Source organism: Aspergillus alliaceus, assembly GCF_009176365.1.
Source record: "Aspergillus alliaceus strain CBS 536.65 unplaced genomic scaffold BDW43scaffold_24, whole genome shotgun sequence".
Lineage (NCBI taxonomy): Eukaryota > Fungi > Ascomycota > Eurotiomycetes > Eurotiales > Aspergillaceae > Aspergillus > Aspergillus alliaceus.
Genome location: NW_022474707.1, coordinates 188,095 through 203,994, shown reverse-complemented (window position 1 = coordinate 203,994; position 15,900 = coordinate 188,095). Strand labels below are relative to the sequence as shown.

Below are 15,900 nucleotides of genomic sequence, written 5' to 3'. Positions count from 1 at the left end.
TTGAAAGGGAGAAAAAGCAGAACAATCTTTACTGGGCAGGCTCTACTACTGGTGGTTTTGCTGTGGATGAAAAGTGGCAATGCTTCCATCGATAAAGATTTGTTCAGTTGGCGCAGAATTTAGAACACTGTCAGTGTTCCTATCTCCAGGGATATGATGGTGTTATTAGCCAAGCGAAATCATCATTCCTTGACAGCCAGTTATTCAATGTGACTTTCACCCGAATATTTCAATGCAAGCGAGGATACTGCAGGGATCAATATGCCCACTTTAATATAATGTCGTGGGCAGACAAAGATCAGGCCCTTTAGTAACGGCTTGTATTTGATATAGATGGAAATGGTATAAGCGGCTGTTATAATAAACTTCCTGCTTCAAAATCAGTTCCATTAAAACAGACTCTATTGCGAGAGTGGCATGTTGAACGTATCAGGGAACGGGTTCATTATATTCCAGTTAGTCCAGGTATGGAAGAGCTTCCTGAGATAATTTTATATCTTACATCTACTGAAACGGGGAAGAAAAGGGCTCAAGAAATAGCGAAGCAGGGTCGTGACCGGTTTTCCAAAGCCTTCTGCGATGTTGACCTGTCCATATACGTGTACAGAATATTGCTAGAGCTATCGAGGCAGAAGATCTGAAAAGGTTGGCTATTTGATACAGAATGTTTATTTTAGCTTCAAATGCACTTGTGCCCAAAGCCCACCATAAAGTACGCAAATCTTGCAATATCACTTCATTTCACTGCCACAAGCTAGTTCAGGAGCTACGGCTGTTTTGGAAAGTTTGCTAGGATTCCTTATAAGCTGATGCCCTGTAATCCATTGATGTACATGTCTTTACTTTCTTCTTATGCTTAGAACGTTTAGTTATGTCCATTCTTCTCGCCTGCTGTAAACATGTTCACCACCGTGGACGCCCTCGCCGCTTTCTTCTGGGTTTGTTGATATGGTCGATTATATGGACTGTTCTGGAGGTGCTTTTGATTCAGCAACGAGTCTACACAGTGGATAACATTCCATCTTCTTCATCATGCCGGTTTGAGCGGATATTTATTTCCAGTACGCACTGGAATAACGAAGCTATCCTCCGGAGCCATTGGAACAATGCGGTGATCCAACTGGGCAAAGACATTGGGTCCAGAAAACATTTTCATAAGCATTTTCGAAGGTGGGAGCTATGATAATAGCAGGGGCGTACTTCAAGACCTCGATTTGAGCTAGATCACTTAGTCGTACGGCGAAATTTCACCCTCTCCGAAACAACTCATCAAGATGAGATATCAAACTATCCGAGCGACGGTTGGATTGACCCTCCCAGTGGTCGAAAGGAATTGAGACGCATACCTTATCTGGCTCGATTGCGCAACTTAACTTTTGAGACCTCTAGAGGATCTTCTTTGTTAAGGCCGCTCGTCTAACCACAGGCTTTTATAGTAGCCATACCTATATCTCCCTTTCTATCGAATACTCCTTTACTATTTCGTGCAATACCAGATTCTCTTGCACTTTTCATCTGGAGGGTTCCGAATGTTGCTTGACATGTGCGTGCACGTGTGTTTTTTTAAGGGACATTGGTTGCGGCGAGGAAGGTATAAAAAAGATCGTGGATTTCTGAAATCATTTTTCAGGTTGCCCTTACTATATCACGAAAGGTACACCAAGTGGAGTTTTTGAGTCCTTCCAAGTACTCGGTATAAACTGTCGAATCGTTAGAAAATTGGTAAAACCGTAAAATGGACCAATAATGTACTTGATAGCATGTATACTAGCTGTTTTATACTCAGGGATTAGCTTAGGGGAGTTTACTTTTAGCCTTAGACTACTGTTGGCTCTCTTAGTTACTCACTACTAATATTTTAAAGATAGTACTTTCCCGGGCTTTTGAAAAGTAGTGCCCTTACTTTAGAAACTGATAAATTAGAAGAATATAACAGTATTACTCTAATTAATAGACTTTAAGAAATTTTAATATAGACAAAATTTACAGTACTTAGCACCTTATACCTATGAAGAGTGGTAGTTACTATATGCTATACAATCTTGAATGATCCTCATCAGCGAACGAACAAAACCAAAAGGGGATTTCCGGAAGGTGATAGAATGACACTTAGAAGAGAGGAAGAATATCCGATCCCTTTTCAGGGCTAACATTTGCTTTCTGTTGTTGTGCTCTCTACATTTAATTTGTTGATGCGGGCGTTAGACCGCACTGCGATGATTTTATATTTCTTCTATTCCTACGTACTCTGTACTGTACTCGGGACTACATAAAAGATATGGGAATAATCAATGCACATCAAATCACCACCACGCGTTTATCGTTTATCGCGAGTTCTGGAACGAGGGTCGATAGAAGATCGGTCAGCGGCTAAGAAAATCGGAAATCATGGATAGTATCATCACCTAGTATTACTGAGTAGTAGTAGTAGTAGTAGGGAAACAAATGGGAAATAATTGAACTGATTAATGACGATGTGGCGGTCAGATGATCTTCAGGCTACAATGTTGCGAATGACGTCACCCTCACTGGTATTTCGTCACCCAAGTTTGAAGAGTCAAATGAGAAGAATCCAAATAAGAAAAAAAGAAATTGAAAAGTATAAAACAGATATAGAAATAAATTTACAAAAACAGAAATCTGACCCCGAATATATCGTGTTGCCCTTTTATCCAGAACATCCATCCGTGGTAAAGGTATGGAGCTATTGAACCCTTCCGGGTATAGACTATCGAGTGATGGGCGTGGTGGAGTCTATTTTCAGCCTTAGTCCACAAATTAGCTCCTGTTGGTTCACTACTAATATATTGCAGGTAACGATTTTCTATGATTTCTGAAGTGGTGCCTTTGCTGTTGGTGACACGGAAACTTGAAAATTTGAAAGAACATGACGGTATCGCCCCAACAAATACTTCATGGTACAGTACAGTAGGCGAAATAGTACGCGGTACTTGGCACTTTTATACCTATAAAATTAAAGAGTGTTGACCTTTATGTACTGTACAATCTTAACCGATCCTCGTCACCGAACGAACGAACAAGTGGATCGGTCAATGATGAGCTATATGGTGCCTAGACGTTGGGCAGGACACGAGGGGTTCCCATTAGCCAATCGTTTGGGAGACGACGATGTCATGTCGCTGAACTGACGATCAAGAGAAACTTAACTTCATTAACCCATTTGAGCAAGGGCTTAACCATAAAAAAAGTGAAAAGCCAAAAAAAAGAATAGTAAGGAAAAGCCGCTGCAGATCTTGTGGCCTGGTGGGTATTTAAACAGGTTACCTCCTCCTTCTCGCAGCCGATCGCTCATATTCATACTCGTCTACAGTATCTCGCAGCTCACTGTAATTACTCCGCATAACTGCCCATACTAGGCACCGTTATTCTGTACCTGCGCCTCTAATAAATTTTACTCTCCACACCGCTACCCGATTCAAAAAGCTTGCCGTCATCATGCCTGTCGTCTCGCGTTTAGTCTCGATTGTCCTCCGTGTGGTGGAAATCATCTGCGGTGCGGTACGTGCTCCATATAAATGCACATAAGAAACGATTATAGGTGGAAAACGAAGAAAACTGAGAAACTGACATCGTCATATCCAGATCGTTGCCGGTATCATCGGTTACTATCTGGGGTCCTTGAATGATCTTGAAGCATGGCCTCAAGCACGATGGATCTATACGGAAGTGATCGCGGGTGTATCCATTTTACTCGGCCTGATATGGCTGATACCCTTCTCATTTAGTTTCTTTTCATGGCCCTGTACGTCACCACGGGATTCTATCGCAGCGAAATTAAGGTCAACAGCTAACAAATGTTAATAGTCGATATCGTCATCTCTCTCGCCTGGTTTGCTGCGTTTGGTATTCTTGTTGACGCTATCCACAAATTTAACTGTGGAAGCATCTGGGGATGGGGTAATATCACTCATAACGACTCATGTGGTCGGTGGAAAGCGGCGGAGGCATTCAGCTTCATCTCTGCCTGCGTCTGGCTTGTTTCTGGTCTTGTGGTTCGTGCACGCCTTGGCTTCCATGACGATGTCTCGCATACTGACAGGGCTGGTATTTAGGGCCTTTGGTTTACCTTCCGTGTCCGTGGCACTGCAAGTGACAGAGTGTAAGTTCGCCATGATCTCTGATTCCACACGTGATACTTATCTGTACACAGTAGCAACCGCCGTGGCTTATTCAAACGATCTGCTGTTTAAAGGTTAAAAGCTACAACCTACGATATCGTTCGGTCTTTCGAACTGCCCGATCAGCCCCCGGGCGTTGTCGTGTGTTCCCAAGATCGAACCGGAGATCCGAAGAGAGACTTCTATAACACTACTCGACACTCTTTATACCCCGCTCTGACACGATACTTCGTATCACCCTTTACCTTGCTTCGCAAGACCGCGTCACCGCTTTTGATAGTCACGTTGATTTCCGCTTGAGGTTCATAGCTCGCCACGAGCGAGATACATGACCATTAACACGGGAAATGATCTAATGATTTTTCTTTTTCTATTAAGTTTTAATACTAATGCAGATACCCCGTCGGCGTGTGGATGAGCTCATGTGGCATGTTGGTGGCAGATTTTATCGCTCGTTACGTTTAGAACATGATATCTTTAATCCTTAGTTCATAATCTACCTTTTGAAGTACGATGTTATCGGAATTGATATTGATTGTGTTGTTGAATGCCTCTTTTTTCAGGTGTCCGAACCTGTTACAAATGAAAAGAGACGAAGTATGGATCTCGGGCTAAATCTAATTCCAAAAAGCCAATAAGCTGCCACCTTCCCCTTGGCACTTGAGACATTCACCAAAAGTTCCCGGAGAAAAAAATTCTATACTAGAGTAGACTTCGTGCAGTTGAAGCCACGTTGAGTGATCCCGATGACTAAGTTTCAAGTAAAGGGGCTGAACTTGAAATTTCACCTTCAGGAGTGTCTCTTTCCCGCGGTTCACTTTTCACCCATCCATGGCTTAAGTTGCCCAGAATGCATTTGGATCAGGCACCGAGAGGAAGATCCCGGTCCAGGTCCTCGTCGCCTGAAAAGGGTTTCTCGGGCCCTGAGGAGTATCCGATGCATGTCCTGGCCCATGAGGATCCAGCAGGAAATCACCCATTCGTGATCGTCACCAGGCCGAGTACGGACTCCATGCACGCCGACAACGACCATATGCAGGGCACCGATGAGCCGCTTCTGCCAACAGCAAGCTCATATTCGCGCCCTGTTAAAGATTCGGATCGATTCTCGTGCTCACTCTCTAAGATCCGTGCGTGGATTAAAGGGCCATCACCGCCGCGCAAGTATCAGATCAACCCTTGGCTGCGCCGATGGCAAACTGCACCTGGTCGGCTCGTGGAACGGTACTTTCCCAGCACGAGCGCCAAAGTGTGGTTTCTTCTCCTCTCTCTGGGTATTTGGGGCGCTGTGTTCATAGAGACTTTGCATTATTCTATCACTGCCCAGGAGATCCCGGGCTATGGAAAACCTGTAGAACTTCCATGTTATGGCGGACTGTGGTATGGTAACGTCGACTGTTTTCTTCCTAGTTAGCGCCTTATTCCGTGTACTTATCGACTTATCATGGCAGGTCGAACGCTACTAATTGCGGGATTGATGGCGATGCTTGCCGTCCCTTTGACAAAGGAGGGTTTGCATTCCGCTGTCCTGCGGGTTGCGCCTCCCTGATGGTTCTTGAACCATACTACGTAGGCCTGGAGGAGATCAATTACAGGAGCCTTGTCATCGGAGGTGGTGGGGAGAGCTCTGGAGGTAACAACTTCGGCATATACCGTGGTGACTCCGCGATTTGCTCTGCGGCACTGCACGCTGGAATCATTAGCGACCAGAAGGGTGGTTGCGGCATTTTGCGCCGGACAGGCGAATACTCCGGATTTGTATCCATTGAAAAGAATGGGATATCAAGCATAGGCTTCCCGTCTAGTTTCCCACTTTCTTTTACCTTTGGTAGCGGAGAGTCTTCAGACGCGGGCAGTGTTAGCTGTCAGGATCTCCGGTGGCCGTTGTTCACCTTCTCATTGATAGTGACTACCTTGCTATCACTATTCATTACGTCGCCTGCAGCATTTTACGCTTCTATATACTTCATCGTCTACTTCCAAGTAGCTCTTTCCTCTGACCACCCCTATTCCCCAGATTACTACGAAGTGGTATCCACCGCACTGGGTCGGTTTCTTCCTTGTGCCTTCGTTGGATTCGCAATGTACTATTTCTGTGTTCGCCACACGCTAAAGGATCTAGATGCCCATTGGGACAAGACAGTTCTCTGGCTAGGTCCGTGCTGGGTGGGAGCTCTCAACACCGACACATTCGACAAGATCCCAATCTCCCGTCTCACACCCCACGACATCCAACAACAACCGGGCGCCATTCCCGCGCTGATCATCATCGTCGCTCTTATCGTCCTCATAGTGCTCGGTCAAGCTTACGCATTCCGAAACGAGGGCCGGTTTCTTCAAATGCTATCTATATACGGCATCATGGTCGGTTGCATCATGGCCCTACTGATTGTGCCAAACATGAATCTACGAATCCACCACTACATCTTAAGCCTCCTTTTCCTCCCAGGGACAACCCTCCAAACCAGACCTAGTTTGCTCTATCAAGGTCTCTTGGTCGGCTTGTTCGTCAACGGTATCGCAAGGTGGGGCTTCGACAGCATTCTCCAGACAGCAGCTGCCCTGCTCGACGGCGCTGAGCTGGGAAGTATGCTTCCCGTAATCGGGGCACCCTTGATACCCTCGGCTCAGAACATCATCTTCAATTTCCCGGATATCACCGAGGATGCGGATGGGATCAGCGTACTGGTGAATGATGTTGAACGCTTCCAGGCCTTCAAGTCAGACAATGGCTCCGTTGACTCGTTCAACTGGACCCGTATTAGGTCCGATGTACCGGAGTATTTTCGGTTCGGGTATGTTAAGATGAACGCACTCGGTGGGATCTGGTATGAGGATTTTACGAAGCCTGCTGTTTGGGAGGCGGATGGGCAGTGGAATAGCTCCGGCAAGGGTTGAGAAGGTGTGTGTTGTCCTTAAAGGGCTTTTTTTATCATTCCGTATCCATATATAAAGTGTATATATTACTGTCAGGTCCACGTACGGACCATCACTCTAGATGGAGCTCTATGGTCTTCTTGTAGCAGATTAGTATATATTTATTCTAGATTATACAAGCATTGTTTGATCCATCAAAACATGAAAAAGCCCAAGAAATGACCCGATTTCACAATGAAGCGCCATAACACCAAGTATGCTTATGTGTTTGAAAATCACACGCCTTACCCATCCCAGTGGAGAACAAGAAGCAAACTGGGAAACCAAACCCAATACCCGACCAACAACCCAACAACCTCTTACTCTTTAGTATGGTCGTTACACTTGACCTGCACGAGGTTCTGCTTTCCACCGGTCCCGACGACCAGCGCCGTCAACTTCCCACCCCTGACGCAAGCGGTGTCGATGCCTTTGGTGTATGTCTTGAGAGCAAGCGACGTCTTAGAGTCGTGCCCGTAGATAACAGTCGTAAGCATCGACTCAGGGTTTTCAAAAGTCTCAAGCAGACTCTCAGAAAGGAGAGTCTGATGCTTGTTAAACAACTAGGGGAAAAAAAACCTCCCATTAGCGCTTCACAACCAATTGACAACTTACACAACCAAAACAAACAAACAGATAAGCTCACCTTCGTCCACTTCGTGCCCTTCCTCGACGCACTCGGCACATGCGTATCCGTATCAACCGTCAACATATTCATAACACTGTATGGATCCTGCTTATCAAGCTCCACCCCCGGAACCAACCCCGCGTGCACAACAACCACCTGTCCCATACCCTTAACCTGACCCACGTTCAAAACAACCGGACATGTATCAAGCCACTCAGCCTGCTCATCGCTCATCTCCCGCGCCAACTTGCGCTCCCTCGTATACTGCCCGCGGTGCAGGTTCGCGTCGTCCAGGAACTCATCGCCCATTGTATTCGCGGCAATCATGTTGTGCCGCAGACTGAGCACCCGGTCTTCGTGGTTGCCACGCACACAAGAAGCAGAGTACTGCCGGGCTAGTTCCACCACGCCCAAACTATCGGGCCCCTTGTTGATCATGTCGCCAGTGAAAATAAGATGGTCGGCGTCCGGGTTGAAGGATGTCTCTTCGAGTAATCGGCCCACTATAGCCCAGCCCCAGATGTTAGCACTAGTTAACAAGAAAACAAAAGGTATATAGGTATAGTAATAGACGCACACTCAACCTTGCACCCATGCACATCACCGATGAAAATCAACCGCTTCTCACCGCTCCCCGACCCCGAGACAGTATCCGCCGGTACCAGCGATGGCTCCAGCGTCCTGAGCTGAACAATATCATCGAATCTCGGCAGTGCGTTCGCCCCAAACCACCCTACTTCCTCCTTCGTCTGAGGATCCAGCCCACGAAGAATAGCCGTGTGTTCCTCCAGCCTTGGCGAGATCATGAACTTCCAAGCCACGAAGCACGAGACCAGCACCGACATATAAACGACGACGTACCGGCGAAACCGCGGCGCCGTGACGATCGAGCCGAGCATCTGGACCCAGCGCGGGGAGTTGGAGGGGTCGTCGGTGTTCGTGGTGGGAAGGGAGGCATATTTGGGGTTGGCTTGCCACTCGTTTCGGGCGTAGTCGATTAACGGGCGGACGTATCTGGTTAGGCGGTAGGAGGGTATGTCGTTATTGTGGGTGAAGGAGAGTGGAGTGGTATCGTCTGAGGTGTTGTCGGGGTAATCGACGTCGTTGAGGTTGGCATAAGTCGGCATGATTTTTGTTTTTTTTGGGGGGGGGATTTTGGTGTTAAGACACCCGCGTTTGTTCCGGGAATTGTGGATTTATGGGGTTTCCGGGGCGGGGGCTGTTAGCGTTTTCAATGCACGGTGATCATGCCCTGTACCCTGGGGTGACTGAGTATACGGTTGGAAAAGAAGCGGAGAGTTCTTCGGGTCTACTACGTAGTAAAACAGTTAAGCATGACAGGGTACCCATACAGGGTAAGGTTCCTTGTTATGTACATAATTCGCAGCCACAAAAACGGGATCGGCAATAAGCTCTGGCCTAGGCTTGGTTGGGTTAGGGGGCTCTAATTATAGATTATATAATCCATTAATAGATCGAGATTAGATTACTGATATTTATGTACATCATTTCTCGCCATTGTCTTGCTTTAAACGAATGTCCCCTGGCACCTGTAGTCTTCTTGATGTCAGCTACTAAGTCGTCAACGTGGGTGAAGTACCCGATGCGCCCGTCTAGTACAACAGAGAAATGCATTCCGACCATCTTGCCTTCTTGTGTGAAAACAAGCGAACCAGAATCGCCGGGTTGCATAAAGGCACCGCTTAGATATGGCCAGGTGGCGGTTTGTTCCCACGTAATTTGTGGTTCTTCTATTCCCCTATGTCTTATCTAAACGGTTCTGAGACTGTTGAACTTACCCGTTGTGATATCTGTCAGTTGATCACACTTGTACACATCCGTGTCTTCATCTAAATGATCCCCGGGTGGTGGTATAACTGGGCGATCTAGATTCATGATCATCATCTGTCCCTTGAACTTGACTCTTTATAGCTAGCTGTTGGTCTTAGGGGGTTGTATTCAATCCTCACATTGTTAGATTTCAGGGCCCGACCCCTAAAAGGCCGAATAAGGGTCCAGTCCGTGATGGTTGGCAATTTTCTCTTGAATGTAGTGAATTTTTTAACGCGGAACCCTGATGCGGCATAAACCGTCCCAAGGGCATAGTGCTCTTCTGATTTCTTGTCTCTAGGAGACATGTTCACTACATTCGATCGTCGTTTCTCCATAGACTTAATCCTTTCGTTCACGTCAAGAAGGCTAGGACAGTCGGCTTATAGCATCTTCTGAACCGAACAATCCTTTGGAGTCAGGCCTTGAAGTTTCCAATCGCGTATTTCTATACAAGATGTCAGAATTAGGCTTACAGTAGATCGACAATATACCTAATAGTTCCTCTTCTGACAGCCCTTCATCGCTGTAGGACAAGATACAGTGACAGCAGGTAAGGTCGGACGGCTCCCACTCCCCTGTGTCGGGACTCCGTAATTCCAATCAGACGCCAAAATTCACGTATTCTTTAGCTGTACGACCGCTCACACTGAGCCCATATAGCTTGAGGGTGAGCTTCCACTTCAAAAAAAAAGTGAACTTCTTAGATCCACCATAGTAGAAGGTATTGTTGTCCTCGTGGATGATGACTGCTATGTTTAAGAACTCAAAGCTACCCAAGTTTCTCTTGATTTCTACTTCAACCACATTACACTATCGGCCATAGTCCTTGTCGACACTCAGTAGTACTGTAGGCTGGCAATTGTCGACTGATTGGTCAGAACCGATTCGGTAACACCCGAGAGACAAAACTCCAGATAAGGGCAACTGCTTCAGAACCTCCTGTGCAACACTTTCCCATCTTGGTTATATAGAATTGTGGCTCTTGGAGGGATGGATACACAGGCTAAAGTCCCGAGCGTCAGGCATAGATTTGTCTGATGTGGAGGCATTTTGTGAATCTCCTGAGAAATCAGATGACTACATAATGATAAGACGCGTGACTGTGGTTTCTGTGAGTGTCAGTCATTTTCACATTGAAGTCGGCGTAGAGGCTGTAAGTTAGAACTGGAAGGAAAAGCAAAAGCTCGCCCTTGCCTCAACGAAGGAAAAGATTGTAATCAGTATAATCAGATACGGACTTACCTATACGAGCTGATAGTAATATCGCAGGGGAGGAAGACCTAATTTTCTTCTGATGTTAACTATATGTATGGTATAAGCTCACCGTGGAGTATGTCTTGCATCCAACCAGCAATGTCTAGATCATAGCTACCCGTGGGTGATGGCTGGGATGGCAAACATTTTGTATCTAGTGCAGAAGAGACAAGGAGAAGTCATATGATGTGTTAGCGTTTGTTAGGTAGCAAAGACCAGTAAGATACACATGCATACTCCTTTGTTGAGGGGTGGGATACCAAATGTAACATAGAATAATCCATGTCTTTCTGTGACGCACATTGGATGGGAAGATGGAAGGCATCCATATAAAAAATCTTAATCTGAAAGCCCGATACTCTAATCTCTCGGTAAGAACATATTCTAAATCTATTTATTTACACCATGATGATGTCAATCAACTTTGTGATCTCTATTTACTATCCTCCGCCCAAATTTGGAAAATTCGCTGCTATTATGACCGCTACTATTCCTTTCTTTGTTGTGTTTTCCTTGTCTCAATAGGTCACAGGCTAGGTCCATATTTTACCAAACAGGGATTCTGCGTCTGGACTATTTCAAGGCCATAGAAGCAGAACCGCAGGATCTTTTAGGACGAACCAATTGGTACCTTGTGATGTACTGTTTGAGCGGTGTTTCTACCCGACATGGCGGCCGATCGCGGTTTGAGCCTTACCGAAATAAACTCCTCCAGGAGCTCTCCCAGTGGGCTATGGTAAGGGACGAGGGGGATATGCACTTTTACTTAGCACACGCGGTGGAATTCCCTAATAAGGTGCTTTATGATTTAGTTCGTGAAGCACCGCCGAACAAGAGATGGATATACTTGGACGTAACGGAATCACGCACGGAAAGAGTCAATGGTTGAGTGTTTGGTATCTCAGATCAGGACTACGAAATATCCCCACTTCTCTTTTGAAGGAGCACCTTAAAGATAAGGACCCCGATGTCCGAGCACTAGCCTTGGAGGCCTTAGCGGAACAACCGTCCTTTGTATGCGAAGAGTACCATGATATCCTTGTGCACTGTTTAAATGAGGAAGCTAGTGTACAGGAAGTAGCGATGACAACCCCTGTTGAAAACCCTGAATTGATGTGCGCAGTGCTCTGATAGCGTATGCCATCTTTTATCTCATCCAGAAGAAAGAGTGAGGGTCCCTACTGTGGGAGCTTTCCAGCAAGGTTTGCCAGTAAATGTTATTCCTCATTTAGTTGGAGTGTTAAAGGACCCTGATCTAAATGTAAGAGCGCATGTCATCTAAGCCCTAAGTTTCCAACGCCCTTTGCCGATTAGGGTACTCCTCGACTTGCAAAAGGCAATAGTGAAGGAGGAAGCTGATAGATTTGTTCGAGATATGGCTGAAAGATCATTGATTCAACCATCGGACCTGCCTCTGGGGTTCTTTTCGCTTTGACTGAATCTTTAAGTCTGGGCCAAGCGCCTCGTTTGGCTTCCAACATCCTTGATAGCCAGAAGACCTTCCATCACAAATCGTCACACTGCTTGCTACGTTAATTGGGGATGGTAAATATCCGAATCCGCAGTACGGATTCTTGAACAAACGGAAGACTTTTGCATCGTGCTCTCAAAACTCCTCCTGCGGTGCATGCGGATATTTTACCAACGGGTCCTACAGAGGAGGCACAAAAGCAGATATCTCTTTTATTTCCATGATGAATGCCTCATCGTGGATATTTCTAGATTTCAGTGGAAGGTTCCAATATCTCTGTCCTAAAGAGTCAAACTTAAGTGCAAAATTGAGCTTTGCCGGGTCGCGACAAGGGGGGGGGCCTCGGAGATCCAGGTGATCGAGACGTGGATGTATCACGGGAAAATTTGGCTTAATAGTAAAACGAGGAGCTCTGATTGTGGCGCTTTTGGTTCTAGCGTTGCTTGCCTGTTTGGCCTAGATTATATGTTGTTATATTTGTTTCACTCTCTAACTGGACTCTTGGTCCATCAAAATAAAAATGACCTCCAGACAGTAAACCTAGCAGACTCGGGACAATGGGCTTACTTTGGCCCATGGATATAGTTTTGAACGTAGTGAATATCAACCATGCTTCATCATATTTAATTTACAGAAGTTTAAAGTCTTCTACCGGAATTTCTCGTAGAATTCCACCTCCCCAATTCGCTCCTTAATCTTTTGGATCGTCTTCTCATCGTATAAGTCTTCTGGTTTCTTCTCACCCAGTAGAACTTCCTTCTCATGCTCTGCGCTTTCCTCCTTAGTCATACACACGAGGTCTTTCAGCTCAAATGGGATGAACTTCTGTCCATGCTGCTCCCACTTAGTGTCAGGCGCAAAGCCGCGTGCCGGTCGCTCCCATGGAACGAGAATGAGTCTGCCAGGAAGGCCACTGATAGCACTCTTTCCTCGCCAGATTTCGTCCACAAGGAAGACAACATCATCCTTGGTGATTGGAAGACGAAGGCCAATGACATGTTGTCCGACTTCAACTCTAGCCAAGCGCTCCATGAAACCCTGGGTAGACGTCATGACCGAGTCGTATATTTTATCCTTGCCTTTCCTGGCAATACTGTAGTCTCTCGGATAGCCCGCAATATCACAAATGACATGGTTGGCAACAGCGTATCCAAATACTGCAGGCATGGTTCCAAGGACAGGCAGAATCCGCGCGCGGAAGTCCGGTAGAACGCTGAGCTCACCAACCTGACCTTTGCTGAACTCGTCCTCCGCGAGCGGCAAAAGACTAGCCTTGCCGGGACCGGGCTTCTCGGTCGAAAACACCACCGGAATACCGGTGCTTACTCCGAGGATCTTAAGACGTCGTCGAGTGCTGCGCGAGAGAGGATCATCTGTGCTGGTCGAGATGTCACCTACGGTGACGCATGTAGGGTCGGATTTGCACCCCGCACCCATAGATGAGATCACTGGAATGGAGTGTTGATGACAGTAGTGTAGTAACTCGACTTTGGAGGTGATGTTATCAATGCAGTCCAGCACATAATCCGGCTTCCGTCCTTTGTCACTATCATTCATCGACCACGGGGCAAGAAGACCGTCGGCAACGGATCCTCCGAAGAGTTCGTTTCGGCAGTCGAATTTGACCCATGGTGTGATTTGTTCCATCCTTTTGCGAATGCAATGCACCTTCGGTGTGCCCACGTCAGCGAGAGTGGCAAGAGCATGTCGGTTCAGAGACGATAGAGTGACTTGATCGAAATCAATCAGCCGTATCTTAGATACACCCGATCTTGTAAGGGAGGCTGCCGCATGCGATCCGACGCCCCCACAGCCCACAACTATTATGAATGATGAACGAAGCTTCTCGAGGCCTTCGTCGGTGAGGAAAACGCGGTTACGGGCAAGTTGCTCGAGGATAAGCTCTAAATGAGACAGGAGTTAGCCAACAGGCTGGAATGAGCTTTTCATGAGAAAACCGTACATACCGCCGTCATAGTCGCCCATCTGCGCCCTGCGCGCAAGCGCCGCACTGCGCTCATCTTCATTACTCAATTGCTGCACAGGGTCTGCGCTACCGAACTTGGTAAGCTACATAAAAGGTTAGTTAAGGCAATCGTGAAATACACCGTGCGGAACAGAATACCTTCCCGACAGTATGGTTGTCACCGATGCCCGGAATAGACGCCTTTAGCTCCCTGACAGCTTCTTTCCTTTTGAGCGCTTGGTAGCCAAAAATGGCGCCTGCAACAGCGGCTCCCGAGAGCACAGCCGTTGCAGCAAGCTGTGACTGGTGGGAGCCAGCCTGTCGCTGTAACCAAGAAGACATTGTTCCGCTATTTTATCTCTTGTGCTGTCTCCCCCAGGCGATTTCCGATTTCTAACTCGTAGACGTCAACCAATCGTTCAAACGATCTAGGAATCCATCAGATCAAAGCGCATTGGGCGACTGGAACACAGATTTTGGGAGTAGAGATTCAAATAAATACAAAATGCTTACCATTGCGATTTCCAAGATATAGAACGCCTATGGACTAATACGTAATGCCATAGAATTTCTCGGAGACTCGCCGGCCACTATACGGTCACGTGCTGCTCCCCAAATATTCCGTAGCTTCAAACAAAGCTGGGACGTTTCTCTCCCTTCCAACTTTAGACAAGTCGTTCATCTCGAACCAGGTAGACTACCAGGTGCGTTAGTATGGACCCTTATCCTGATGGCGAGATTATCCGCTAACTCAATTCCATACAGTTCGAGAAAGGACTACTTTATTCAATCCCGATGACGATAACCCATCACTAGAGCTTCTCATGACACCTGTGTATCGCACGATACAGGCGATGGACTTTATCCTTCGCGCCGCCGAATGGAAGAAGACATCATGCTTCAGAGTGGGTGATTGAGACAGAACAGAGATCTAAGGGATCAGCAAAAGCAAGTCTCTCGTCGTACTACCTATGGCGAGTCGCGTTCACGCAATCAACCGATATTTTTCATCCTAATGCTCGGGAGTAGAAAGTTGGGCACTCTTATACATTTTCAAATTTGCTTATCACCGACCGCGATGTGTTCGACTGCATTCACTGCAATACAATTCAGTCTTTTACTAACATTTGCTATCCATCTCTCTGACAACTCGAAGGAATTACTCACTTTTCTAGCTTCTATTATCTCATCAAGGATATCAGAGGCCCACCATTTAACTCCCTACGTCGCATGGCAGTCGATCACCCTGAAGTTGCTAACCAACTACCCCACCCGTTTCAACGGCTAACGACAATTTATACCGGTGACCCAAGGGGAAACAAGTAGGTTATCCACAAAAACATCTGTGCTATAGTTATATAGCAAGTCGCAACAAATATTATAGCGGACTAGCCGGAAAGGAATATTTCTAGTGGATATGCCCGTATAGTTTGCTTGTTTGCTAATGGATATATGATCAAACTGCTGCAGCTGTCTCTCCCATGTTTCTTTGATCTTGTTCATTGTTCTTCTTTCAGAGTGTTCATTTTATCGTTCATTGCGTGCCCGGTGACGAGGTGAAACCAAAAGCCAAAGTTGTATGGTATCCGGCAATTTCGTGTGCAAACACGCTCTACAATAGCCTGGAAACCGATGAGAACCTGAGAGCTAATCTGAGGGCCATTCAATAACTCGTTTTCAAACTTTGTTCTAT

General features: G+C 46.5%; 6 protein-coding genes across 6 annotated transcripts; 3 read left to right on the top strand and 3 right to left on the bottom strand.

Moving 5' to 3' along the window:
• Positions 1-3,189: 3,189 nt before the first annotated feature.
• On the top strand, positions 3,190-4,455 carry BDW43DRAFT_93380 (MARVEL domain-containing protein). Its single transcript, XM_032050737.1, has 6 exons — positions 3,190-3,264; positions 3,332-3,519; positions 3,604-3,763; positions 3,826-4,013; positions 4,074-4,120; positions 4,172-4,455. Exons 2-6 carry the CDS (start codon positions 3,457-3,459, stop codon positions 4,209-4,211), a joined length of 498 nt encoding a protein of 165 aa, XP_031899928.1. The 5' UTR covers positions 3,190-3,264; positions 3,332-3,456; the 3' UTR covers positions 4,212-4,455.
• A 402-nt stretch (positions 4,456-4,857) lies between these two features.
• Positions 4,858-7,137, top strand: BDW43DRAFT_277299 (uncharacterized protein). The gene is made up of 2 exons (XM_032042055.1): positions 4,858-5,524; positions 5,591-7,137. The coding sequence occupies exons 1-2, from the start codon at positions 5,331-5,333 to the stop codon at positions 7,035-7,037; spliced, it is 1,641 nt and encodes a 546-aa protein (XP_031899927.1). The 5' UTR covers positions 4,858-5,330; the 3' UTR covers positions 7,038-7,137.
• A 13-nt stretch (positions 7,138-7,150) lies between these two features.
• Positions 7,151-8,976, bottom strand: BDW43DRAFT_277297 (putative serine/threonine-protein phosphatase). Its single transcript, XM_032042054.1, has 3 exons — positions 8,261-8,976; positions 7,702-8,186; positions 7,151-7,618 (listed from the first exon to the last, which is right to left on the bottom strand). The coding sequence occupies exons 1-3, from the start codon at positions 8,808-8,810 to the stop codon at positions 7,376-7,378; spliced, it is 1,278 nt and encodes a 425-aa protein (XP_031899926.1). The 5' UTR covers positions 8,811-8,976; the 3' UTR covers positions 7,151-7,375.
• Positions 8,977-9,243: 267 nt separating this feature from the next.
• On the bottom strand, positions 9,244-9,901 carry BDW43DRAFT_277296 (uncharacterized protein). The gene has a single exon (XM_032042053.1). It carries the CDS (start codon positions 9,849-9,851, stop codon positions 9,585-9,587), a length of 267 nt encoding a protein of 88 aa, XP_031899925.1. The 5' UTR covers positions 9,852-9,901; the 3' UTR covers positions 9,244-9,584.
• A 2,867-nt stretch (positions 9,902-12,768) lies between these two features.
• On the bottom strand, positions 12,769-14,600 carry BDW43DRAFT_277295 (tRNA threonylcarbamoyladenosine dehydratase). The gene is made up of 3 exons (XM_032042052.1): positions 14,367-14,600; positions 14,209-14,311; positions 12,769-14,145 (listed from the first exon to the last, which is right to left on the bottom strand). Exons 1-3 carry the CDS (start codon positions 14,547-14,549, stop codon positions 12,890-12,892), a joined length of 1,542 nt encoding a protein of 513 aa, XP_031899924.1. The 5' UTR covers positions 14,550-14,600; the 3' UTR covers positions 12,769-12,889.
• A 284-nt stretch (positions 14,601-14,884) lies between these two features.
• On the top strand, positions 14,885-15,859 carry BDW43DRAFT_277293 (uncharacterized protein). The gene is made up of 2 exons (XM_032042051.1): positions 14,885-14,911; positions 14,973-15,859. The coding sequence occupies exon 2, from the start codon at positions 15,223-15,225 to the stop codon at positions 15,493-15,495; it is 273 nt and encodes a 90-aa protein (XP_031899923.1). The 5' UTR covers positions 14,885-14,911; positions 14,973-15,222; the 3' UTR covers positions 15,496-15,859.
• Positions 15,860-15,900: the final 41 nt, after the last annotated feature.

Excerpts from the sequence above, each read along its gene's own strand:
- BDW43DRAFT_277299 (XM_032042055.1), top strand. The coding sequence starts at position 5,331 with ATGGCAAACTGCACCTGGTCGGCTCGTGGAACGGTACTTTCCCAGCAC. Across the intron at positions 5,525-5,590 it reads TTATGGCGGACTGTGGTATG|GTCGAACGCTACTAATTGCG; the intron begins GTAACGTCGACT and ends TTATCATGGCAG.
- BDW43DRAFT_277293 (XM_032042051.1), top strand. The coding sequence starts at position 15,223 with ATGCTCGGGAGTAGAAAGTTGGGCACTCTTATACATTTTCAAATTTGC.
- BDW43DRAFT_277297 (XM_032042054.1), bottom strand. The coding sequence starts at position 8,810 with ATGCCGACTTATGCCAACCTCAACGACGTCGATTACCCCGACAACACC. Across the intron at positions 8,187-8,260 it reads GCATGGGTGCAAGGTTGAGT|TGGGCCGATTACTCGAAGAG; the intron begins GTGCGTCTATTA and ends GCTGGGCTATAG. Across the intron at positions 7,619-7,701 it reads AGGGCACGAAGTGGACGAAG|TTGTTTAACAAGCATCAGAC; the intron begins GTGAGCTTATCT and ends TTTTTCCCCTAG.
- BDW43DRAFT_277295 (XM_032042052.1), bottom strand. The coding sequence starts at position 14,549 with ATGTCTTCTTGGTTACAGCGACAGGCTGGCTCCCACCAGTCACAGCTT. Across the intron at positions 14,312-14,366 it reads ACAACCATACTGTCGGGAAG|CTTACCAAGTTCGGTAGCGC; the intron begins GTATTCTGTTCC and ends CCTTTTATGTAG. Across the intron at positions 14,146-14,208 it reads GATGGGCGACTATGACGGCG|AGCTTATCCTCGAGCAACTT; the intron begins GTATGTACGGTT and ends TGTCTCATTTAG.
- BDW43DRAFT_93380 (XM_032050737.1), top strand. The coding sequence starts at position 3,457 with ATGCCTGTCGTCTCGCGTTTAGTCTCGATTGTCCTCCGTGTGGTGGAA. Across the intron at positions 3,520-3,603 it reads TGGAAATCATCTGCGGTGCG|ATCGTTGCCGGTATCATCGG; the intron begins GTACGTGCTCCA and ends CGTCATATCCAG. Across the intron at positions 4,014-4,073 it reads GGCTTGTTTCTGGTCTTGTG|GGCCTTTGGTTTACCTTCCG; the intron begins GTTCGTGCACGC and ends GCTGGTATTTAG.
- BDW43DRAFT_277296 (XM_032042053.1), bottom strand. The coding sequence starts at position 9,851 with ATGGAGAAACGACGATCGAATGTAGTGAACATGTCTCCTAGAGACAAG.